Source organism: Microtus ochrogaster, chromosome 1 (genome assembly GCF_000317375.1).
Source record: "Microtus ochrogaster isolate Prairie Vole_2 chromosome 1, MicOch1.0, whole genome shotgun sequence".
NCBI lineage: Eukaryota > Metazoa > Chordata > Mammalia > Rodentia > Cricetidae > Microtus > Microtus ochrogaster.
Window position 1 is genome coordinate 38,854,272 of NC_022009.1, and position 26,665 is coordinate 38,880,936.

Sequence of the window (26,665 nt, forward strand, 5' to 3'; positions counted from 1 at the left end):
TATATGTGTGTATGGTATGTTGTATGTGAGTGCAGTATGGTATATGTGTGTATGGTATGTTGTATGTGAGTGTAGTATGGTGTATGTGTGTATGGTATGTGTATTGTGTGTGTGAGTGTGTGGGCATACCTATTTGCATATACAGAAGCAAGAGGACTTTGAGTGCCTTGCTTCTCTTCTCCTTAGTCCCTTGAGCCAGGGTCTCTCCTTGAACTGGAAGCTGATTATGCTAGGCTGACTGACAGTGAGCCCCCGGATTCTGAGTGTCTCCACATCCTAGCATGGGGGCTACAAGCATATACAAACACTCCCAACTTCTCCACCTGAGTGCTGGGAATTTGAACTCAGGTCCTCATGCATGCACAAGTGCTCTTACCCACGGAGCCATCTCCCCACCCAGACCTCCCTGATTATTTTTGGAGTTTCTTTAGAGTTACATAGTTAGAGACAGCATAAAGTTAAGTGTAACCAAAAATTCCAAAGCCATTGTAAAAAGTACTTGATGAATATGGGAACTAGAAGACATGGGGAAAGGTAGCTTCATTCAAGCCATCATTTTAACTCAGTCTTGGTAATTATAGAATAAGTGCTGTGTCCTGTATCTCTTCCACCTGTGGAGCTGAAGGTTTTATTGAGGCGTGCCCTCAGTTCCTACTCTCTCCACTCTGTAGGAACAGAGCAGATGGAGTCGTGGTTTGGCTCTGCTGCCCTCCTGGCACAGCTGATCTGAGCCACAGAGGACAGAGAGGAGGAGGCTCTGTATAGATACTACCAACGGTTAGGGTGGGAACAGGAACTTTGAAGGAAAACAGTAGCACACACGTTTACACCCTCCCACGTACAGACACTTAGACATCTTTATCCTTACACTTGACTACGAGCTCCTTTAGGTAGACTAGCGAGAGACTGAAAAACATTGAGTGCAAATGGGCGGGACTCTTGGTAGCCTAATCTTGACCAGGAAGCTGCCAAGGAAGCGGGTTCCGTAGCTGCATCTTTCTTCACATGCCCAGTTTCACTGTGAAGAATGCCAGATGAGCCATTGTGGCTTTATCAGCACTACCAGGGACAACTCCACAGACCACCTCTGGGTGTCCTGGGAGTCTGCTCCACACAGCCCTTTCATGTCTCCGTCAGCGTTTCCTATCTCTTGTAGAGCTGTCTGCTCAGATCCCTTTCAGGCTTCATCCCTCCGGCTTTCAGGTGAATCCTTTAAGGCCACGTTTCCCACACCCTTGATTATTGTTCAGTTGAGGAATCCAGGAAGACAGCTGTTATTCCTCTGTGACCCCGCTAGTTTCTAGTCAGATTTGTGCATTTATACATATTTTATGTATGTTTCTTTCTCCATCATGGAATCTTCAGCATAAGGGCCTATAGCCAAGGCAGCTGAGGACAATATTACAACGGCAGTTTCTGGAGCCACCATCTCTCTCCAAAACTCTTGGTCCCTTCAACTATCCTACTAAAATGGAAAGTTGGTAGCATTCTCCTGGTGTCTTCAGTATCTTACAGATTATAGTATGTCCTTTAGAATTCATCAATCGGCTTCATTCTCTGTCCTGAGAGGACACATGCCCATGGCTAAGGAGCCACAGTGAAGTTTCCAAATGTGGTCAGTGATGGTGTCTCCAGAAGATAGATCTCTCTTCCACCACTCCCCCTCGGCACCAAGCTGAGACACCTCTGCTGTCTCTACTGCTGTGCTAGAGGGTTTGCAATGTGTGGTTTGCTTGTAGTCGGGTTTTAGAGATCGGTAATGGAGAAATGAATTTGAGTGAACGCAGGGGTTGCTAGATGACTGGTTCTGGTGTCCGTCCAGCGGGATACAACTGCTATTTTTTAGGTTGGGCGGGTGACAGTAAACTCTTACCTGTATACCTTTCCAGGGCAATCTGTGACTGACACAGAAGTCGGGTTTGGGAGAGTGGACGTCTGACGCCCACCAAAGGAGTTGTCAGTAGCTGTCTTCTCACTGTCCAAACCTGAACCAAAGGCCTAGCTTAGTGCTAATGCATTTCACCACGGAAAGATAAGATACTGTGTGACTGTTTACTTTATTTCCTAGGCTCGCATCCAGCACGACCTTTTCTAATCAAGCAGAAAGGTAGGAACGTCAAGTGGGTCTTGTTTCTCCTTGTTCTCTGTGCATGTCCACACGGGTCTGACAGTGGCCACGGGCGGGTGCTCTCCAGGAAGACAGCTGCTATTCCTCTGAGGCCCTGCTGGTTTCTGATCAGATTTGTGCATTTATACATTGACTCATTTCAGTCAGCAAGCACTCTTTTAAGCCCAACTTGTACCAGTTCATTGGTTTGCTTTTTAAAATTTAATTTATTTATATTTTATGTATGAGTACTCTGCATATATACCTGCATGCCACAAGAGGGCATCAGATCCTATTTTAGATGGTTGTGAGCCACCATGTGGGTGCTGGGTATTGCACCCTGGAAGAGCAGCCAAGGCTCTTAACCAATGAGCCATCTCTCCAGTCCAGTTAAGTAGGCTGTTGCTGTTGTTTTGTGCATGTGTGTGTATTAGTTTTTGTTGTCTGTTACGTTGGGAATCCAACCAAGGGCCTCAAGCATTCTGGGAAAATGCTCTGCTGCAGAGCTGCACCCCAGGCCTCTTCAGCTCTGTTGAAAGGGAACAACTGGCATAATTCCTGGCCTTGTTAGGTTTTCCCTCTCACCAAGGTGGCAAGCACAGATGAATCTTCATGAAAATGTGTAGTGACTGTGCTAAGTTCTGTGAAGAAAATAGACTCACATAATTTTGACTCATTACGTGTTGATTATTTGTGTGTGTGCACGTATATGCAGAGAGGGTGGAGGTCAGAGGTCAGTATCAAGCGTCTTCCTCAACATGCTCCACTTTATCTTTTGAGACAGGTCATTGAACATGGCTAGCCAGTGAGTTCAGGGCACCCTATTTTCTTCTCCCTGTCCTGCGCTGACCCTTCAGTGACTATCTACAGAGTTAGTACCCGGTGCTGGCGAGAGTGGTTAAATGTCAAATCCTGGTTTTCATGGAACTTACATTCGGGTTGAAGAAGCAGAAAATAACAAGTTAACTAGTAAGAAATTGGCAGTGTTACTGAATATCTCTTACAATGATGTGTTAGGAAGATTATTTAATTCCACTTGATAGAGGAGGCCAGGAGTGGCAGTGTAGGCATAATGACCAAGGACAGTCTCTTGGAGGAAGGGCTATTTAAACAAAGCCTAGGTTGGGAGAGGAGTCTACGCGGCAGCTTATGGAGAGGATATCCCAGGCAGAGGGCACAGCAAGGACAAGGGCTTTAAGTCTGGAACAAGGATGGTGAGTTTGAAAACAGGCCAATGTGGCTTCAGAGAACATGGCCGAAAATGAAACGGAAAAGATAGTGGCACCCAGGCCAGGTAGCACCATGGAGGTCACTGTGGGGAGTTCAGCTTTTACTGAATACACAGGGTACAAAGCAGGGGCCAGCGTGTTTTGCCTTAAAACCTTTAAAACCCTCTGTCTTAGCAGGGTTCAAGTGTATAATACACACCTGTTGACAGACACCATGTAGTACTTCAGCGTGGCTTTTCTGTTGTAAAAATCACAGAAGAAAATACATAAACCCTAAGTTCCCCGAGTTTGGACAGGTGGCTTTGCCCACAGACCTGAGACCCTGTCAAGACACAGAACTTAACCATGATTCCCAGAAAGGTTCACCTCACACCATGCCAGCTGTGCTCCATTCATAGGAGGAAACACGATTTTCTTCATTAATGTTTGCCTGCTGTAGAGCTTTGCGTGCGTGCAGTTGTGCTGCTGTGCTCTTTCGTGTCTGCCTCCTGCAGGTAGCCATGCTCTGAGGTTTATTCATGCTGTTGCTTGTATCTTAGTCTATTTGTCAAAGCTGGCCATGCACCATGTGCCACATGGTTTATTTGGGTTTCTATTCAAGGGTATCTGGATTATTTCTGGCTTGGTGTAATTTCTTCGCCCTTATGAACATTCTTATACAAGGTTCTTTGTAAATACTTTATTTCTCTTGGAAATGGAATTGTTGGGTCACACGAGTCATGCATGTTTGAATTTTTAAAATAAGAAATCAGAATTTCTCTTACATAAATATGGTCTATAAAATGGTCGTGCTAGGGGCTGGAGAGATAGCTCAGCAGTTAAGAGTGCTTGCTGCTCTTCTAGAGGACCTGCTCTGATCAACAGAACGCCCATGTTGATCAGCTAACAACTGCCTGTACCTCCAGTTCTGGAGGGCCCAATACCCTTTGTTGACCTCTGAAGGAATCTGGACATTTGTGTTCATACTCACACATAGGCACCTAAGTAAAAATAAATATTAAGTGAGGGTTATGCTATTTCTCTTATGTAAGATAACTATATTATTTTATATTCCCACCATCAGTGAGACTTCAGGCTGTCCCACATTCTTGCCAGATTCTGACATTGTTGGTATCATTAATTGTAGCAGATGGGGTGGCTATGTGGTGGCTGTCTTTGTAGTTTTAATATGCATCTTCCTGTTGACATTTTTTCAAGAGTTGATTGACTGTTTTATATATTCTTTCCTGAAGTGTCTATTTAGATAATCTTTTCCATCTTTCTCACATGCTGTTTTCTTTCTACTCTGTAGTTGTAGGGCTTCTCAGTATAAATATGTTTTAAGAATATCTTTACCCATGCTGAGCTTCCTCAGGCGTTCTCTTGATGATATAATTTGCTGACAAGTTTTTAATTTAGAGGAACTCTAACTTATCCAAGCTTCAAAATGTGTGTAGTTACGGATTTTTAGTGGTCAGCTAAGAAAGCTCATCTACTTCCAACTCATGTGTGTTCTCTTTTTCCTCCAAACACTTCAAGACCTTAGCATTTATATTTAGCACTTCATGTGTTCCATCAAAATTAATTTTTATATACAGTGTTGGGTTGCAGTAGGGACATTCTTTTTATTCACATCCAATATTTAACTATGTCGGCACCTTCTTGTTTTAAAGACTCCTTTCTTCATTAGCCCACTAGGAGAAACTCCAGGTACCAATGTGGTAGCTGATATCTGGGCTTCCCACCTGGTTCCTATAGTCTTTATACTGAACCTCAGTCTAGCTCAGTAGTTCTCAGCCTTCCTAATGCTGCGGCCTCATGCTGTGGTGACCTCCCAATCATAACATTATTTCATTACTACTTCTGAACTACTGTGTTTTTGCTACAGTTATGAATTACAATGTAAATATCTGGTATGCGGGATAAGTGATATTTGATTCTCAAAGGGGTCAAAACCCAAGGTTGAGAACCAATGATTTCATGCCACATAGTCAAGATTACAGTGGTGAGTCCTGGCATCGGGTATCAGGGGTCCTCTTCCTTAGTGTCTTTTCTTTTTAGATTTGTTTAGATATCTAGTCTTTTTAATTTCCAAATTAGGTCCTCTTTTTCTTTCCTTTCTTCCTTGCTTCCTTCCTTCCTTTCTTTTCTTTGGCTTTTCAGGACAGTATCTTGATGGCTGACCTCAAACTCATGGTGATTCTCCTTCCTCTGTCTCCCCAATGCTGAGATGTCAGGTTTCAGTACCACACCATGCCCACACAACGCCTATACCATACCTACATCACATCCACGCCGTGCCCACACCATGCCCACACCAAGCCCATGCCACACCCATGCCCAATCTTAGCCTTGTTTAGAAAAATGTTTACTGAAAGTGTACATCAATTTGGGAATTACTCATAGAAAAAATGTTGGATTGTCCAACTAATGAACATATATATATATATCTCCATTTCATTACATTTTAAATTTCTCTCAGCTATGTTTTTTGAAATATATGTGTAGGTGTGTATGCACACATGTGTGTATGGAGACTGGAAGCATCCTTAGGTGTTATCCTTACAAGTGCCATCAAGCTCCTTTGAGACCAGGTCTCGTATTGGTCTAGAGCTCACCAGTCAGGCTAGACTGCCTGGTTTGCGAGCCCCCAGGAGCCCGTTTTCACCTCCCCAGTGCTGGGATTCCATGTGCACACTACCGCACCTTTCCCTGTGTTGAGGATTCTGGGCTTTAGGCTCAGGTCCTTGGCCTTGTAAGGCAAGTGTTGTCCTGACTGAGTTGTCAACCCAGCCCCCAAGCAATGTTGAGCAGTGCTCTTGTAAGTCTTTGGCTATGCTGTGTAAATTTATCCCTAAGAATTTTATATTTTCAATTTCAATGTAAATTGGACTTTGAAGAAAATAATTTTCAAAAATTTCCTGGTGGGTAAATTGGTTTCTCTAAATTACGGTTGTATCCTAGCTGAACTCACCCGTTTCAGAAGTTCCTTCCTAGACGCCTTAGGGCTTTGTTTTGTTTAGCAAACTGTATCACCTGCAAACAATGACTTTTACTATTTCCTCGCTGTTATTTTTGTCTCTTTGCTACTTTCCTGTAGCAGGTGGAACTGCCAGCCCGATCAGAGACATGGCAGTGGCCATTCTAGTTTATTCCCTGCCTTAACTTCCCATTTGTTTATAGTCAGCCATAGCTTTTTCACAGACACTTATTTTTTTTTTTAAATTAAGGATGTTTCCTTCTATTTCCAATATATTGAATTATTTTAAAATCGTTTTTTCCTTTAATGTATTGAATTATGTTGGTTTTTCTCTTCTTTTTTATGTGTATAGTATGTGTGTATATGTGTGGGGGTGCGTGTGTGCAACTGTGTGCACTGGCTTTTGGAGACCCAGGGTTGATGTCAGGAATCTTCCTTGATCATTCTTCCACTTTATACTTTGAGTCAGGGTCTCTCCATCAAGCCCTCAGAACTTGCTGGTGCAGCTAGTCTGGATAGAAAGCTTGCTCACTTGGGGGATCCCCCATTTCCATCTTCTGAGGCTGGAGTTATAGGTGGCACTGTGCCCATGTAGAGGATCTGAACTCTGGTCCTCTTCCTTCCTTCTCCCCAGTCACTGCATTGATTGTGACATTTTTCTGATATTTAGGGATAAACCCTACTTGGTCATGATGTTTTATCCTTGTAATCTACATTTGGGTTCAGTGCTCAGAGAAATCCTGGTCTGTGTTCTCTCTTTCTGTTCCCTCTTTGTTTTTATTTATTTACTTAGATAATTGCTTTAGGGCTATGGAGCCTCATGAAACAACAAAAGGTTTCCTGGTTCTTGTTTTTTGGGGGTTTTGTTTCCCTGAAAGGCCATTTTTGGTATAAACCTTTGTGAACCGAGATGTCAGGGTGGATTTGGCATCTCGAGGCTGTAGCAGATACTTTGGGACAACTTCCTTTCCATCCAGTTGGGATCTTTGATTTCTTCCTTCTGGCAACCTACTCCCTGCCCCAAACACCTCAGGAACTATCCGCTCTAGTGTCCTTGTCTACAAGGCAGTGGCACATAAAACTCCTGACTCCCTTTTGTTTCTTAGGAGTGTGTGGTAGGTGAAGGGAGGCCCTGCCTAAGCGAGTCTTTACAAGTAACAGCTCAGATACTCGAAGCAAACATCCAAGGTCTCCCAAGAGAAGTGAAGAAGCCCTTACTGTGTTCCCCTCAGGGCAGCTCTCTCTTGACCAATTACCCTTCCTTAGTACGTCCTCGCTGATGACGTCCATCCCCTTCTGGACATGTGGCCTTCTCAGGTCACTGGCTTTGGAATACTCAGCTATATTTAGAATAATTCTGCTGTCACTTTGGCACTTCCTGGATCTGTCTAAAAAGTTGCCATGAAGCTATTAGGTTTGACTATGGGTAATTTCATCTCACTGAGGGAAATGGCAAAATATTACATAAAATCATGGCGTTCAAAGCCTAAACTCTAGGTCACGGCACGCACATGCTCGTTGGCCCACAGCTCGTGTCTCTCTTCTGTGTTTGAATGCAGCATGATGGTTCCTGGCAATGCAGCAGGTGTGGCCAAGCAGTTCCTTCGCTGTATCTTCCATCAGCTGGCACCCAATGGCATCTTCCCCCAGCTGTTCCAGAGTGCCATCAAAGGTAACTCACTCCCCTGAGAACCCAGACACTGCAAGCTTGGCAAGTCCCCGAAAATGCTGCTAATTCTAACTATTTGCTTTATAGATGGAACTTTTTTACGGACCTTAGCCACATCGCTCATGGACTTCAATGAGCTGAGCTCAATTGCTGCACTCAGTCAACTCTTGGAGGTAGGTAGAGCACCCTAGGCCTCAGCCAGTATCATGTACCACGCCTACGTCCTCCATAAACCACTTCATGGTGCTATGCTGTACCTTGGGGTTGGCTCCAAGTCTTTATGAGCAACACCGAGAAGTCCCCAGGACTTCACCATGCCTCGCTAGGAAGAACACAGCTGCTGCTATTGTCAGTAACTCCAGTCTTTACTCTGGAGGATTCTTCCCAGCAGGCATCGTTCATGTCTTCTGAGCATCTACACCCAAGTTATGTAGCTTTACATGTTCTTATTTCATGGTCCGATTATACCTCTTGGACTTAAAGATCACCAATTTTGCCCGGAGGTTTTTCTAAACATAGCTGGTTTTTCTTCTGTGTTCCTCCTGCCTGTTGGAACGGTCAGCCTGTGTAGCAGGCTGTCTAGCATGTTTATAGTGTGACTGTATGATTTCTAAAGAAGCCGTCACTAGATAGCTTTATGAACTCCTCCGCTGCTTTCAGCAGTTGATTGCCTATGCTTTTGTGTTTTTAGGGTCTAAATAACAAAAAGAATTTACCAGCAGGGGGTGCTATGATCCGCTGTTTGGAAAACATTGCCACGTTCATGGAAGCTCTGCCCATGGATTCTCCTAGTAGCCTCTGGACCACAATCAGCAACCAGTTTCAGACATTTTTTGCCAAGCTGCCTTGTGTTTTGCCTCTGAAGGTGAGCTCAGCCACGTGTTTAGCTTCCGTTGCTTTCTGCCCATCCGCTTACAGAGACCAGCACAGTCAAGTGATCCAATAGATCCCAAAGGTCTGTGGAAATCTGTCAGCCAGAGTGGAGAGAGTTATTCAGGCGAGTGGAGAGCCACTCAGTCTGCAACGTTACAGGTTGTCAGCAGCGTGGAGTGGATATTTTATCCACTGAGAATGGAGCTGCCCATGACCACATGGTTTTCAGTTGGATAAAAGGATGCCAATAGACTATGCTTTGTTCTCTTATGTGTCTTTCTTTCTGTCTTTCTCTCTCTCTCTTTCTTTCTTAATTTGTTTTTGTTTTTGTTTTTAGCAAGGGGGCTAGAACTCAGCATCCTGTGCATGCTAGGTAACATTCTTCCTCTGAACTCCAGTTCTTAGATTGTCTGTTTTTTTTCCTCGAGTGGATATCAAATAGGCAAGAAAATTAATAGTTTTGTCTAAAAGCAGTCCAGACATAGGTAAAGTGTTAATTTTACAGAATTATTTAAAGTGGTGTTTTTGAATAGTGTTCAAGTAATGTTCAAGGAAGGCCACAGTGATAGTCTGTGGGACAGTTTCCAGAGTTTGGATCAACACTAGGATTGGGAACACACACACACACATGTACACATATTTTAACCTGTCCCCCTTAGACCCAGTGTCGTTCAGGACCAACCTTTGCTGATGAACCACACACATTCGGGATCATGGGCTCCCATGTGGTAGTGAAATTGCTGACCAGCAGGGAGTGCTGCCGCTGTAAACAAGGGCCATGCCTAATGTGTGCCAATCAACTGTGCCCGCAGGGGACCTGCCGAAAGGTTAATGAGTAGAGTGGTGCCAGGTAGGCTAATAAGGAGAGCGTAGGCCCTTGACAGTGTTAATGCACCGCTCCTGCCGAGGGCTGCAGTCTGTGGTCCACTCCTGCTGGTGCTGCTTTCACAGGAACACCCTCAGCATGCGGACCTCCCTCCTCCCCCTCTCCCGCTTTTGTTTCCCTAAGATGACATTTCCTCGTTTTTAAGTCACCAGGGTTTGGCCTGATCAGCAGCTGGTTTTCAGCTCCTGGTTTAAAGTAAGTAAATGTCATGTCAATTCTGAAGGGCATTGGCATATTAAATAGGCTGAGTTCTTTTAGAAGCTTCTTAGGAAATACTGCCAGGGTTTGTGTAACAAAGTTCTCTACTCCGTCAGATCTGAAAACTGATTCTGTTTTGTCTTTAATCTCTTAGGAAATATCCCCCAGTGACAATCTTGCAGTTTGTCTTTGGGAAGTGTCACTGAAGGAGGTCTCAGACTTCAGTGTGCACCACTGTCCCTGCTAGTGACAGAGGGCTGTGACTGTGGGTGTGAGGTCAGGTGACAGACATGCTGCAGGTCCAGGGATCCTCTAGGAGACGGTCTGGCTTGGTTTATCCTTTGTTGAAGGGGACCATTGTCCACTGTAAGAGCTGCTGTGGCTTTAGTGATGTGCTCACAATAGTAAACGACAGCTTGTTATTCGTGCTCTGCCAGTTTCCTCCCGACCCTGAAAACTCAGGGGCTTTCAAACACTGTTTTGATCTAGACTCTTGAAAGTGTGTTTTTTCTCTCCGTATGGATGTTAGAGAGAAATTTTGCTGCTTGTCTCCAGGTTCTGGCTTATGTCTTTTCATGACAAAGGGACAGTGAATTCCCACCTACAGAACTGGGGAGGCCTAGCTCAGTGGTACAACACCTTCTTACTATACACAAGGCCAAATTTAGTTCCTAGCCTTGTGAAAAATTAAAATAAACAAATCCCAGAGGAAGGGTGATGAAACTGGTTATTTGGACTAATGATTTCTATTAGATTTTTTCCCCCCAAGATAACTTTTCCTTAGTATACCTCTTTAGACTGATATACATTTAACATCTGCCTTCTTAACCTTTGTGTCTATCTGTCCATCTCTCTAGCCTCTTGTCCATCTACCTATCTGCCCATCCATCATCCACCCATCCACCCATCAATCCATCCATCCAGTTCTTTATCAACTTTCTCTATCATTTAATTCTGGCATTATATCTTTGGGAAATAGTTTCAGAGCTATGTTTACTTAATTAATTTATCTAGTAATTATTTTAACATAATGAAGCAATTACATAATTGCTTCATTAAAGATTTAAAATCTGAAAACAATTGTTTTTGATATACATAGGAAACAGTATAGAGATAGTTACAGTAAGATTTGTGTTTGCATGTGTGCATGGGTGTGTGTGTGAATCCCTGTGAGTATATGTACATGTGGAGAACAGAGGTCAGCATTGGGTGTCACTCCTCAGGCACAGTCTACTGTGTTTTGGTGACAGGTTCTCTTCCTGGCCTAGAGCTCACTGAGTTGGCCAGGCTGGCTGACCAATGAGCCCCAGGGATCCCCTGCTTTCACCGCTCTAGCACTGAAATTACAAGCACCAGCCACCATGCTCGGCGCATTCTTTCACTTGGGTTCTGGGAGCAAAACTGAGACTTTATGCCTGTGTGACAAGCCCTTCGCTGACAGTGCCACATCCCACATCCTTCTTTTTGCAAAATATATGCAGGGAATATTCGAAGCAAAGGAAACATGGAGAAGTAAGCTTACTCTCGCCTTCTTGTATCTGTTCACAGTGTTCTTTGGATTCCAGTCTGAGAATCATGATTTGCCTCTTGAAGATCCCTTCTACCAATGCCACGAGGGTACGTATTTTAAAAAAGTGATTCAGAAAAGCTTGCCTGGTTGGTTATTTGATTATCTTCTAAATGAAAGACAGGAAGAGGAAAATAGCAGTACTGAAGACATGACTGCTGCATCTGGAACGCACCCCCCCCCCCATTACCATCATTCTGGGTCAGCATCGAACATACTGCAGTGCTACCATTTGTAACCATTCTCCTGGTCTGGCCAAGCCTATCACTCCATCCAGATTATCCTCCCGCTGGCCTGAGCCTTCTAAGGAGGGTTGTGTTGGTTCTTTAGTTAAAAGGATGACTTTGATGACTTCTAAATTCCTTAATGGAGCATACAGTTCTTTCCCTTCTCACCAGTGCACCTTTCCAGTTTAATCTCTGCTCCTTGTCCCATTCCCCCTGCATCTCAAAGTCAGCATCATTATCTTCATGAAGACAGTGGACACTGTGTGTTGAATGCTTCTGTATTGTACCTCGTCCTTTGCACATATAATCCCATTTCGTTTCAGACCCTCACCTTTGCCCAGGCTGTTTCCTTTGCCTGACATACTTTAAACCCTTGTCAGTGTGGGGAACTAACATTTCATCCTTCGAGGTCCCATTTAAGACTCCTACAAGCTCCATTATCTGCAGGAAGCACTTCCTTGAACAAGCTTTCAGTATTAACACCTACAGGCTCCCCAGTAAGACCATGAGCCATGTGGGATGCTCAGGGCTGTGTCTCATTTCCTGCTCACACATCTTGGCTGCCTTCTGTGCAGCATACAGGAGCTTATATTATGGCAGTGCGTAATTGCTAGCTCATCCGCCAGCAGTGCACATTTCTGATAGCTCTTTCTCTTTACACTTTCAGAGTCACAGTTCATGCTAGCCAGCTGCAAAAAAAAAGATGAACCAGCTGTGCCTGTACAGATAAAGGCATAGACTCCGAAGCAACATGTCTGGTCAAGGTCATAGCTAGCTTGTGAATGGCCTGAAACTTGAGCATAGGTCCTTAGAGAACAAGTTCCTCGGTTTTTCTGCTGCGCAATGCGGCCTGTCAGCTGCTGTTTAGGTGTGAGTGTTTCCAAATAGGCTGGAATCTAGCTTTCTATCTATGGGCACCATCTCAAAGTTTTCCTAAGGTTTTCTATATAAAATGAACCACATAGGTTTCTGAAGAGGAGTACCAGTAATGGAATATACACCCATCTTCAGGGGGACAAAGAACAAACAATAACTGATCTTTATGCAAATATAAAAGGAACCCCCAAAAGTTTTGTATCTGATCTGAAGAGAAGCCTCAATAATGTTGTCTTTACAGATTCTAAGTTTGGTTCCAGGCAGCTCACACTCCCTTGTAACTCCTGTTCCCAGGTATATGACACTCCCTTCTGGCTTCCTCAGGCTCCTGAACACTCATGGCATACACCCCCCCACACACACAGAGACATACAAACACATGCACACATACAGACACACACAGACATACAAACACATATACATACAAACACACAGAAACCACACATACACTCACAGATACACACAGACATACAAATACACACTGACATATAGACACATCCAAACATACAGACACATACACACATATATATATACACAGAGACACGTATACTCACACACAGACACACACACCACATATACACACAAACATCCAAACACACATGCAAACACACATAGATACACACACTCACAGGCACACACAAAAGAAAAAATAAAATAACTCTTTAAAAGTGAGTTTATTGCTGGGTCTGCAGAGATGCTCAGAGGGTAAAGGCACTTGGCACACAAGCAGTCTTCATTCCCAGAACCCACATAAAAACCGGATGCAGCACAGTGGCAAACAGCAAAAGAAACATTGCCTAAGACAAGGTGGAAGGTGAGACTCTCCTCACCCGAAACCCGAGGTTGTCCTCCAGCCTCCGCATGTGTACTGTGGCACAAACACACCTCACATGTGAACGCACAAAAAGTAAATATTTTAAAATGTTGGTATCCTCTTATTGAGCCAGTCCTTTTCTGGACATCTGTTCTAAGGAAGAGCATTCAAGTGAAAATGTCATGTAGACATTCACTGAGGTGGCGTTTGTAGTGTGGCTGTTAAGATGGACGGTTCTGGAGGATTGAATAGCACTTTAATTTCTTATATTATCAATAAGAGAGTGAGTTGTTTATATCCATATCTAGATCCAAGACTTCAGCTAAGAAGAGCAGCATCAAAGCCTGGAGCTTGTGTTCTTTCCTGGCTCCTAGGGCTCCAGGATAGACATACAACACTCACAGATACATAATGCAAAATCACCCAAGCCCTGCCTGATACTCAGTGGGTGCTCTCTAAGCACTTCTGGTTGACTAAAACTGAGCTCTGATGGTGGGGTTCAGATGGGAAATAAACCAGCAACATCCCTCTGATGAATACATGCGGGAAGCTGGGCAGCAGGAGCCATGTTTGAGCTCTAGGTACTTGGTGCTGTGCACAGAGCTCTTCTCAGAGTGTAACTGGTGGGTGCCAATGTGAGGAGCCACAGACACCTGAGGGTCCAGCAGACCAGATTGGGAGAGCTCAACACAGCCTTGCAGAGGTGGGATTGCTTAGCCTGGCAGGAGAACAGGACTGTAATAGAGACGATTTGTAAAAGGTCCCATGTGGGAAAATGAGGGGTTTGATTTTTCTGAGCAATAAAGTGACTAACTCATTCTTTTTGAATCGTGGGTTGGTTTCTTAGACCAACAGAGTGGTTATTAACAGCAGCTTGCATCAAACTTCTAAAAAACAGCTCTAGTGGTTAAAGTATAAGACTGGTACTTTTTTTTTTTTAAAGTGAAGGTATAAGCAGTTTAATTTGCCTCTAATCTCATTACAGAGTTTGTTGGAACCATTTTCCAAGTTACTCAGCTTCGTCATTCAGAATGCGGTCTTCACTCTGGCCTACCTGGTGGAGCTGTGTGGCTTGTGCTATCGAGCCTTCACCAAGGTAAGCCTCCCTGTGGTTCCCATGGAGCTGGAGGCAGCAGCATCAAATCTGATGTCGTCACTGCCTTATTGTGGTTAAGATGGACGAGTGGTTATACTGAAGCCTGTTGGACACTTTACACTTGCGTCAGGCATTAACCGGTTCTGAAAGGTGCAGATTTGGAGATGGAGGCCGCATGGTTTAGAAAACAAGAAGCATTTTGAGCAAGTTAATGGTCTAAGTGATCTCATAAAGACGCTTTCAAGTTTGTTATAGCATCGTGAGTGGGCAGACTTCCAATGTGTGTCTTTTTTTATAACCAAAGGAGAAAAATAGCTCGCTACTTACAGGCCTCTAGAGTGCTCCTTAATGCCCCCATGTTTATGTCCCCAGATCTGGGTTCTCGGCCTCTGAGAGGAGAATCTTAATCATGGCTCCTCGCTGGATTGACTTTAGCACCTCTCTCCCTCCAAGTCTGAGAAAATGGAAAAGTGTGTCCTATCCAGTGGACATGGCCACCTTATCAGAGCCGGCAGGAAATACAGGCAGCAGAGAAAGTGGCTCCTTCCCATCCTGGGGACACTGCAAATGCTCCCTTCCAAGGCCCAGTGTCCTGAGCTTGTTTTCAATGGGGCCTCTGTTTCTGTGGGTCCCTCCTGAGCATTCAGAATGTTCTTTATTTGTGTTGCCTCCTTCTATGAGCCCTTTATTTCCCCCTAAAACTCTCATTTTACAACAAAGCTTTCATTCTATTTATAAAAAGCACCCTGGTCATCTTTCTTACCAACTTGATCCATTTTGCCATGGTAAGTGTTCCATGATAATTTTCTCTTTGGCCTTGTACATTCTCGGGTACTTATTGGCCTGCCTGGAGCACATATTCTCTTCCTTTCAAGAAGTCAGCGTTTTCTTTCCTTGTACTTTCTCTTTGAAAAGTAACTTAACCTCCTTTTTCTTTTACTCTTCAAAAAGTGTATCTCTACAACATAACACCAAATACAGCAAAATGCTTTATTTTTAGAAGTCATTTTATTTAAAATAGTGATATCTAACAGCATCTCCTTATGTAATCCAGTGAGGAGACAGGAGAAAGTATAGAGTCCTGGAGGCATCCTTCCCTGGAAGTCAGACAGTCTAGAAAATACAGATCCACACCACTGAAAAGACTAGAATTCTGGGTGAAATATAATAATCCTTACTTTTAGAATGTCTTATGATACTTTAAGTGTAAGGTTAATATTTTAAGAATGACACAGGGAAAAAGAAAAGGGACTTGAAAGCCCGCACGCAAGCACGCAAGCAGGTCTGTGGAGGCCTTAGCAATGTAGTGACCCGAGTGCTGAAGTCCATACAAGAAAAGGCCAGGAGCTGGAGCCGAGTCATCCCCCTCGGGAAGTTAAAACCCTTGGAAAGCTATATGCTGGCTAAAGGGGTGGTTCCGGAAGAATACATGTGTAATGTGCCAGTGGCAAGCAATGCTATGTGTTTTAGCCTTCTAATAGAGAAAGAATATGATGTCCCTTGAGAATTAGTGAACATAGGCTGATCATGGAAAAGATTGCTTTGAAGTTTTAATATCTTGTTGCAGGATATTTGATCACACTGTGAACCCTGAGATTGTGTTATTATTCTTCAGAAACCTGTTTCTAGTTGTGGTGTGGCTCAGCTCTAGTGCACACCTTTAATACAAGGGCCTCTTATTGAATATTATAAACAAGGTTGGTCAGGAGGCAGAGGAAGCAACCAGTTGAGAGGAAGTAAATATAAGATTATTAATAAAAAACTATAAAGAATAAGAGGGAGTCAGGAGGATGGATAGAGAGACACACAGGAAATCAAAGGGCAGGAGCTTCAGTTTGTGGAGACTTGTTTGAGAAGGGAGAGGAGAGGCTTCAGGGATGGCAATGGAGGAGGAAGGTCAGCTGGGTGCCTTCTCTGCCTCTCTGGGCTAGCAGGCTTTCACCTCAGCATCTGACTCCCAGGTCTTTTTTGGTAAAATCAAACAACTGAGATTTTGTTAAGAGCAATGATACATGCAAGCTGAAGTCACATGACACCCATGCTGCACCACAACAGGCACTCGGCTTTGGCATCTTTGCAGGAGGAAGCTCAGAAACAAACCTCAGGCATGTCTGGAGAGGTGAGCCTGCAGGCCAGCCCAGCCTGATTCCTGGGGCTAGAAGCTCAGAAACAAACCTTAGGCATGTCTGGATAGGTGAGCCTGCAGGCCTGATTCCTGGGGCGAAAACCCTGATGAGCAGAAGTAACTAAGCTCCACTCTCCACCACAGCCTGAATTAGTAGAGCCAATAAATAGTGATATTCTTTCTCCTAAGATATGGAAACTGTGAGGCAGGGGCTATCAGAGTATACACTATCCTATAAGCATGCAAAGGATTAAAAAACTAGAAAAAGATTTAGTCATTTTAGATTAAAAAAAATCAACTTAATTTAAGCTTGATAAAAAGTGAAAAATAACCACTAACACTGAAAAAAAAAAACCTCAGTTCACAGGTTAACCAGCAAATTAGAGACAGCTTACAGGGAGAATTGGGAGCAAGGGAAAACAGCAAAACAAATCTTAAAAAATTCAGACAAAGATTAAAAAATGAAAGATAAAAAGATCTAACACACTAAGTAAATCTGTAGAAAAGCAGACTAGACTTTTATCATTTCCATGATTAATGAAAATCATCAGCTTTATTATTTGGGACACAATGTGTCCAGAAATATTCTAGATCCAGCCTCACCACTCACCTTCACCCGCTCACCTGCACCCACTTATGTTCACCCACTCACCCGCTCACCTGCACCTGCTCACCTGCACCCGCGCACCTGCGCCCGCTCATCTACACCCACTCACCTTCATTCGCTCACCTGCACCCACTCACCTGCACCCGCCCACCTGCTCACCTGCACCCACTCACCTTCACTCGCTCACCTGCACCCACTTATGTTCACCCACTCACCTGCTCACCTGCACCTGCTCACCTGCACCTGCGCACCTGCGCCCGCTCATCTGCACCCACTCACCTTCAATCCCTCACCTACACCCACTCACCTGCACCCGCGCACCTGCTCACCTGCACCCACTCACCTGCACCCGCTGCCCTGTGCCTGCTCATCTGCACCTGCTCATCTGCACCCTCACCTGCACCCGCTCACCTGCACCCGCTCACCTGCACCCACTCACTTTCACTCGCTCACCTGCACCCACTTATGTTCACCCACTCACCTGCTCACCTACACCCGCTCACCTGCACCCACTCACCTGCACCTGCTCTCCTATGCCCACTCACTAGCACCCACCCACCTGCAGCCACTCACCTACATGCACATTAGTTTATATGACCAGCTGTGATTTGGAACAAGCAAGAAAAAGAAAATAGTTTAAGAGCAACTGAGAGAAAACACTCTGAAAATAGACCTCACAGCTGCACAATGCAACCCCAGAGGGAGATGGATCCTAGTGGGAAAGGTCTTTAAGGTGATATAAGGGGGAAAATGTTCACCTAGAATTCTCTCCAGCTAAGACATCTTTTAAGAACAGAGGTTAAAGAGATTAAAGTAAGTTTTCCTATTTAAAAAAGAAAGAATGGAGGCTAAAAGATAGACCCATATCTATCACCATGCACAAAACTCAAGTCCAGATGGATCAAAGACCTCAACATAAAGCCAGCCACACTGAACCTCATAGAAGAGAAAGTGGAAAGTACACTTGAACACCACACTGGCACAAAAGAGACCACTTCCTAAATATAACCCCAATAGCACAGACAGTAAGAGCAACAATTAGTAAATGGGACCTCCTGAAACTGAGAAGCTTCTGTAAAGCAAAGGACATGGTCAACAAGACAAAACTGCAGCCTACAGAATGGGAAAAGATCTTCATCAACCCCACATCAGACAGAGGTCTGATCTCCAAAATATACAAAGAACTCAATAAACTTGACATCAAAAGAACAAATAATTCAATGAAAAAACTGAGGTACAAACCTAAACAGAGAACTCTCAACAGACAAATCTCAACTGGCCAAAAGGTAGGTAAGGAATTTCTCAACATCTTCAGCCATTATAGAAATGCAAATCAAAACAACTCTGAGATTCCATCTTATACCTGTAAGAATGACAAGAGCAAAAACACTGATGACATCCTGGAGAGGATGTGGGGTAAAGGGAACAGTCCTCCATTGCTATTGTGTGTGCAAACTGGTACAGATGCTTTAGAAACCAACATGGAGATTTTTCAGAAAATTAGGAATCAATCTACCTTAAGACCCAGCAATACCACTTTTGGGTATATACCCAAAGGATGCTCAATCATACCACAAGGACATGTGCTCAACTATGTTCATAGCAACATTATTCATAATAGCCAGAACATAGAAACAACCTAAGTGACCCTCAACTGAAGAATGGATAAGGAAAATGTGATACATTTACACAATGGAGTACATCTTGAAATTTTCAGGCAAATGGATAGATCTAGAAAAAAACCATATTGAGTGAGGTAACCCAGATCCAGAGAGACAAATATCATATGTACTCATTCATAAGTGGCTTTTAGACATAAAACAAAGAAAAATCAGCCTACAGTTCACAACCCCAAAGAACCTAGACAACAAAGAGAATCCTAAGAGAGACATACATGGATCTACATAGACAGGAAAAAAAAAACAAGATCTCCTGAGTAAATTAGGAGCGTGGGGTCATGGGAGAGGGTAGAAGGGGAGAGGGAAAGGAGGAGGAGTGGAGAAAAAAGAGCTCAATAAAATTAATAAGAATAGAATGGAGGCTAAGGAAGTATTTATGAGGAAGAAAATAAAATATTATTTCTCTTGAAGATTCATCAATTTTTACTTTCTGTGTATGTATGAATACCTGCATGTATGTATCTGTACCATGTGTATGTCTAGTGCCCAAGAAGGCCAGAGGAGAGCAATGAATCCCATGGAATTAGAGTTACAGATATGAACTGTTGCATGTGGGTGCTGGGAACTGAGCCCAGGCCCTCTGCAAGGGCAGTACTTGCTCTTAACTGCTGAGACATCTCCCCAGCCCCTGAAAATGTGAATATATTCTTATTGAAGTAATATTTCAAGATGTATTACAATAAGAAGGAAATTGAACCAACAAAGAAGTTTTTAAATATAGGAAATTTACCAAAGAAATTAATAAAATGTGTAAGTCTGAGTGATCATTGGTAATATAAAGCAACAGTAGTGATAATATTAACTAAGCAGAAAGCAAAAGGACAATTAAATACCTGCTAACAATAACCTGTATATAGGGTGTGACTGTGTGTGACTGTGTGTGTGTCTGTGTCTCTGTGTGTGTGTTTATGTGTATCTGTGTCTGCGTGTGTCTGTGTGTGTGTTTGTGTGTGTATGTCTGTGCGTGTGTGTGAACAGTTGAGGCTGGAGTTAACATTGTCTCTCACAGGTCCTGTTCACAAGGACAGGGATTACCAGTGACTTTAAACTCTTAAGAATGAAGTGTAAACTTCAAAGGCCAGAAATACGATGTCTAAGTTCCAAACAAGTATAGGCTAAAATAGGAATAAAAGCTTAATTGTGACAAAAGACAGAGAACAAGCTGCAACCAGTTCCGTTATGGAAATAGGAGTGAATCCTAAACATGGCAGTAATCAAGATGAATGTTTACTATACTCGCTAGGAATTCTCGGACTGGAGTTCAAAAGCTGAGTTACATGTCACCTAGAAAAGACACACCTAAAATATATTTAAAGACACTAAGAAAGTTTGAAATAGCTGACATGGTGCTCGTGGCTGACGTGGCGCTTGTGGCTGACATGGTGCTCATGGCTGACGTGGTGCTCGTGGCTGACGTGGTGCTCGTGGCTGACGTGGTGCTCGTGGCTGACGGTGCTCGTGGCTGATGTGGTGCTCGTGGCTGATGTGGTGCTCATGGCTGATACGGTACTCGTGGCTGACATGGTGCTCGTGGCTGACATGGTACTCATGGCTGATACGGTACTCGTGGCTGATATGGTACTCGTGGCTGACATGCTGCTCATGGCTGACGTGGTGCTCATGGCTGATGTGGTGCTCACGGCTGATACGGTACTCGTGGCTGATGTGCTCATGACTGACATGGTGCTCATGGCTGATGTGGTGCTCGTGGCTGACATTGTGCTCATGGCTGACATGGTACTCATGGCTGATATGGTACTTGTGGCTGATGTGCTCGTGGCTGATGTGGTGCTCATGGCTGATATGTAGATACTAGTGGCGGTAAATGTCAGTAAGCTGAGTATAAGTTGGAATTTCATGTTAGCGTTATGTTAAAGTCATTGTATACCGAAAGAGGGAACACTTCATCAGGAAAATGTGACAGCTCTAAAGCTCTATAGAGGTTAAGAACAGAGTCTCCAAAATTAATATAATCATAAAAGGACGATGATAAATTCAGTCACACATTTTATTGAGTATCAAAATGAGTATAGGTATATGGGCTATACCTATACTTTACCCCTAGAAAAGTTGGAAGAGGTTTCTTCTATTTATGCACATACAGCTATATCAGCCTTCTGAGCCCTGGGAACAGGGAAGAGTGTGTGCATGTGCACACAGACACAAACACACCACACATACACAAACACACAGACACAAATACCGCACACACCATATACACACAGACACACAAACACACACACATAGAAACACAGACACCAACACTACATACATAGAAACACACATACCATACAAACACAAACACACCACACACACACACACACACCGCTGGTACACAGGTAGGTGTATCCTCCCCCAGCTACATGGAGAAATTGTTGAAATTCTTTCCTTGACTGCTCCCTCTTCTCAGATGCATGGATGCCATCTCCTTGTCAGATCTAGCACCCACCACGTTATCTGCAGGGGTGCACGCCTGTGTAGAGTGAGTGCATGTTTGCCCTGGGAGGTTGTGTGAGTGGATGAGAGCGTCTGTGTACACAATCTGAGACTATTGACTGGCAGGGCTCTGAAAACTCAGACTTTTCAGTCCTGTGCTAATGTGTGGTAGTGTGTACAAGGTGGTGGTAGTAGTACCTGAGGCCTATTATACTTGGCAGCTGCAATATACTTTTTAATAAGTCTAAAATCAAAAGAATGTTTAAGAAAATTTAGAAGACTAGTTCCAATTGTGAAAATACTACCTCAAAATGGAGCATTATAGCCATAATATGTTGAGAAACACTTTTAATGCCTTTCATAACTGTATGTGTGTATAAATACATGTTCATTATGTACATATGGAGGCCAGAAGTTGATGTAGGTGTCTTCCTCTGGCCCAGCTTTGTTTTCTGAGACAGGGTCTCTCAGTGCTCCTGAGTTCCCTGATTAGTCAGGCTGGCCAGCGAGTCAGAAATCTGCCTGTCATTGCCTCCCTGAACTGGGCTTACAAGCATGAACTGCCAAGCTTGACTTTTATTTATTTATTTTTTTCATGCATGTTGGGGATGTGAACTCAAGTCCTCATGTTTACACGGCAAGCAGTTTACAAACTGAAGAAGTCCCCAGCCGCTGTCCTAAGGACTTTGCTGCAAAGAAAGAAAAACTGAATTAACTAAAGCAGCCCATTTATATTAGGAGGGAGGAAACAAAGATGGCGTCACACAGATCCACAGAGGAGCAACACAGCAAAGGTGGCCCTATGGCCAGACCTTGATCACAGTGATCAAGAAAAGCAGATAAAGGGCAAGAAAAGGGGTATTTTCAACAAGAAACATGATGGCAGACATGTTAGGGTTAAGACTGAGCCAGTACCTTGAGTTTCTGTACAACAGGAACAGTTTTTGAGAGAAACATAAGGCATGACCCAGGGAGAAGAGAAAAAGCCAACACTGATTACACCTAAATGTTGAAATAACAGAGCTGGAAGTTGAAAGCCTCCCTGGAACGAACGCCATTGCACCACTAGTGATGATGTCCACTCAGTGTTTGCAGACAGACGGATCTGAACCTGCACACTAATAGGACAGATCAGGGAGCACTACCCAAACAGTCTGCGAGGGTAGCAGACTCCTGACTCCAGCAGAGGAGGGCAGCAGGGAAAGAAGATGGACAGCTGGGATCTATAGGACTGGAAAATAGGCTTTCGGCCAAACACTTACTACTAGTAAATCATGGATGCATTTATTTTAGAACAGTTATTTGGTGCACATACTTTTACCATTTATTAAAGGTAAAAGAAAGTTTCGAGGATGGAAAGATGGCTCAGTGGTAAGAAAGCCTACCTACCCCTGCAGAGGACTCCAGTCAGTTCCCAGCACCCATGCTAGCTGCTTATAAATCCAGTTCCAGGGGATTCAACACCTTCTTCTGGCTACTACAGGCACCTGCACTCTTGGGCACATACCCCCACACAGATACATGCACAAACACATTAAAAATTTTAAAAATCCAGGCAGTGGTGGCACATGCATTTAATCCCAGCACTCAGGAGGCAGAGGCAGGTAGATCTCTGTGAATTCGAGGCCAGCCTGGTCTACAGAGTGAGTTCCAGGACAGCCAGGGCTACGCATAGAAAATCCCTGTCTTTAGAAAAACCAAAATGCCAAAAACAATAAATAAATAGATTTTAAAAATCTTTATTAAAAAATTCTTATTAATGAGTTGGATCTGCTTGTTTATTGTGTAAAGAATCAAATCTTGCCAGAATATGTGCAGGACATGAATAGAGTACTGCAGGACATAGATTATCTTCAAGGTTTTCAGAGTTGTTTGGTATTTTTATTTTATTCTCATCAGGCCTGAAAACCAGGCTTTACATAAACACGTAGCACAAAAACTGTGGAAGTGTGTTCAAGACCGTCTCAAATTATTGGAAACCTTTTCCTAATTCCAAGCTAAAATATATGCAGGGATTGTAAAAATGAAACGTAAGTCAGCAGCTGAAATGGCAATTTTAAAATCAAGCATTCTAACTCTGTGAATCAGAGGTTACTCAGTGCGCACATGCTTAGAAATCGCAGTATGGGGGCAGGAGAGATGGCTCAGTGGTTAAGAGCATTGCCTGCTCTTCCAAAGGTCATTAGTTCAATTCCCAGCAACCACATGGTGGCTCACAACCATCTGTAATGAGGTTTGGTGCCCTCTTCTGGCCTTCAGACACACACACACACACACACACACACACACACACACACACACACACACAGAATATTGTATACATAATAAATAAATAAATATTTTTTTAAAAAAATAAATTGGAGTATGGCAATGGGACCATCTTAGAAGTCTTTCCCACAACAAACGTTGTATTTTTTGTAAAAGCAGAGCCTTTGTATGCACAACAGGAACACGACAGTCGCTTGCATGCCACAGCCTGAGCAGAGGTGTTTCAGGCAGTGTAGTCCGGCATGCACAGTGCAGTGTGTGTTTGGTGTATGTGTGTGTTGTGTGTGTGTTGTGTTGTGTAGTGTGTATGTGTGTTGTGTGTGTGGTGTGTGTGTAGTGTGTATGTGTGGTATGTGTGTGATGTCTGTGGTGTCTGTGTTGTATGTGTTGTGTAGTGTGTGTGTGTGGTGTGTGTTCAGAACAGAGGCTGCAGCAGAGCCACACAATGATGCAACACAGGCGAGAGCTACAGAACACCTGGCAGTCATCACATGTTTAACCTTAGGATTCGGTCAAGAAAACTTTTACTGTTGCCAGTGTCCTCCACTCACCCCTTTTGCCAGCCTTACATGGAGTTATATGACAGTTGTGAGCAGCCAGGCAGTGGTGGCACACGCCTTTAATTCCAGCAACGGGAGGCAGAGGCAGGTGGATCTCTGAGTTCAAGGCCAGCCTGGTCTACAGAGCAAGTTCCAGGATAACCAGGGATACACACAGAAACCCTGTCTTGAAAAACCCAAACCAAAACCAAACAAAAAGTTGTGAGCAGAGTAATTTGAAGCTAGACCCCCACTTACCGCTTTGAAAGGTTTGTTTTAGAGCCAGTAAAATGGTGTTGTGTCAGGACGGAAGCACCTGCCACAAAGCCTGACAACTAGAACTTGACAGAACTCACATGGTGGAAGGTCACCACACACACGCTTGCGCGCGCGCACACACACACATTTTTTTTTTTATTAAACAGGCTATTCTCTTTTAAGCTTCTTGGGAGCATCAGTATGTTAACCAAATATACAGACATGACGCCAGGAACCAGAAGAGCACAATACTACAGGGTGGTGAGCCTGGCCCTGCACACTTCAGGGTGGTGAACTTGGCCCTGAAGGCCAGTTTTTCCCTGGAAATGTTGATCGGCTTTCTTTTTGGCACTTCTGATAGTTAAGGAGGGCAGAGAAATGAGCATCTGACTGGAGAGCCGGATTCCACATCCTCCACAAGAGTATACCTCCATCTAGGGCTCAGACTAAGAAAGACCAGAGTAAACTCAGAGCACAGTGTTGGCTCTGAGGTTCAATCCACAAGCCTTTCTGTGTACTAAGGTAGCCGTGGTCCACCAGTGCAGGCCACACGTACCTGGGAAGAAGCAGAAGGCTCTTTGAAGGAAGATAACAGTTGTGAAAACACAGTATCTCTACATGGAACAGCAAAGTGAAAACCTTCAGTACACAGCTAACATAACCAGCTAAATACACAGACACAGTGGATGAGAATGAATACTCCCCAGAGCCCCTGAGGTCTCTGCCATGTGCGGCCCTGTCCTAAGTGCTCATTATCTGCGAGCTCAGCCCATTTTAATTCCTTAACTGTACACTTACATACTACGCGCTCTACCGCATGAGTGCTGTGTTCAGTAATGGAGACAGTCCATCTAATATGCAGCTGATGATGGTGAATTGTGGCACAACTATGCAATATAATGCTAATAAATTGTTGACTCAAAATAATGAGTTAAAGCCGGGCAGTGGTGGCGCACGCCTTTAATCCCAGCACTCGGGAGGCAGAGGCAGGCGGATCTCTGTGAGTTCGAGACCAGCCTGGTCTACAGAGCTAGTTCCAGGACAGGCTCCAAAGCCACAGAGAAACCCTGTCTCGAAAAACCAAAAAAAAAAAAAAAAAATAATGAGTTAAGAATATCGAGGGCTATTAAGCAACATAAAAATTCTGAAGAAAAGATATGCATAGTATATGATGCCATGGTCCTAAGGTTAAAAAAACATTCCAATAGAGATGTGCTTTTGTAGTCCAATATGGAAACACACAACAAGCAACAGAATCCGAGTAGAGAGGACTTCCAGGAAGGGAGAAAACACGGAATGGGGATGGTGGGTGCATAAAATGTCCCCTTCTCTCTGCTTTCTGTACACTTGAAATCATCCAGGTCAGAAAGGAGTGTCTTGGAGGGAACATGGAGTTTTTCGGGGATCTATGCCCACTTCTCTCTGTATCCACACTTTGTACTGAAAAACATACGCTTAATTAGTTCTGTTGGGTTGTGCAGCTTGTGAACTCTGCTGCCTGTGACTCAGAAGAGAATCCTGTGGTTCTGATGTTTAAGAGACTCTGTTGCTTCTTGTCCACTCTGTGACGTACCCTTGTGGCAGCAACGAACTCATTCTGCACACAGAACTCTCTTTTAGTTTCAATTTTATCTATGGAAGACAGCTCGTTGTACTTTAAACACCGGTTTGAATTTCCGATCTGTAAATTTTTGAAGCTTATTTGGTGTAGGTCATGCAAATTGAATTCTGAAAATGACTGACCCCTTTTATTTTGCTTTATCTAGGAACGGGATAAATTCTACCTGTCTCGGAGTGTTGTTCTGGAACTTCTCCAGGCCTTGAAGTTCAAGTCTCCATTGCCAGATACAAACCTCCTGCTTCTTGTCCAGGTAGATCTGTGCTGCGTCTGCAAAACTTTTCATGTTGTTGTGTGTGTTGGGGAAAGGTAACGGAGGCCTGGGTCATGTGCTCGAGGCCAAAGCACTTGTCAAGAGACGGGAGTGTCACTCTAATCCTCATGGCGCACTTGGCACTTCCACTTGCTAAATAGATAAAGGAGGAGTCATTTTTGTCTCAGTGTGGACCTAGTTTTGTGTATGATAAAAATATAGAATAAAACAATAATTTTTGTCATCAAGAAACTTATAACTCAGGGCTGAAGAGATGGTCAGTGGTTTGCTTTTCTACAAGTCCAAGTTTGGTTCCTAGCACCCATATCTGGCTTAGTCAGCTCAAAGAGCTCCGACACACACACGCACACACACACACAC

The 26,665-nt window shown here is 43.8% G+C and overlaps 1 protein-coding gene across 11 annotated transcripts in view; it reads left to right on the forward strand.

Annotated features, from left to right (window-relative positions):
* Positions 1–26,665, forward strand: part of Unc79 (unc-79 homolog, NALCN channel complex subunit) — a 244,519-nt gene that overhangs the window by 194,488 nt on the left and 23,366 nt on the right. For all 11 annotated transcript variants that reach the window (XM_026780832.1, XM_026780863.1, XM_026780869.1 and 8 more), the window contains 7 exons: positions 2,069–2,107; positions 7,855–7,967; positions 8,052–8,137; positions 8,656–8,829; positions 11,470–11,538; positions 14,391–14,501; positions 26,180–26,284. In XM_026780832.1, the coding sequence (XP_026636633.1) occupies positions 2,069–2,107; positions 7,855–7,967; positions 8,052–8,137; positions 8,656–8,829; positions 11,470–11,538; positions 14,391–14,501; positions 26,180–26,284 (697 nt within the window). The remainder of the gene's footprint in view (positions 1–2,068; positions 2,108–7,854; positions 7,968–8,051; positions 8,138–8,655; positions 8,830–11,469; positions 11,539–14,390; positions 14,502–26,179; positions 26,285–26,665) is intronic.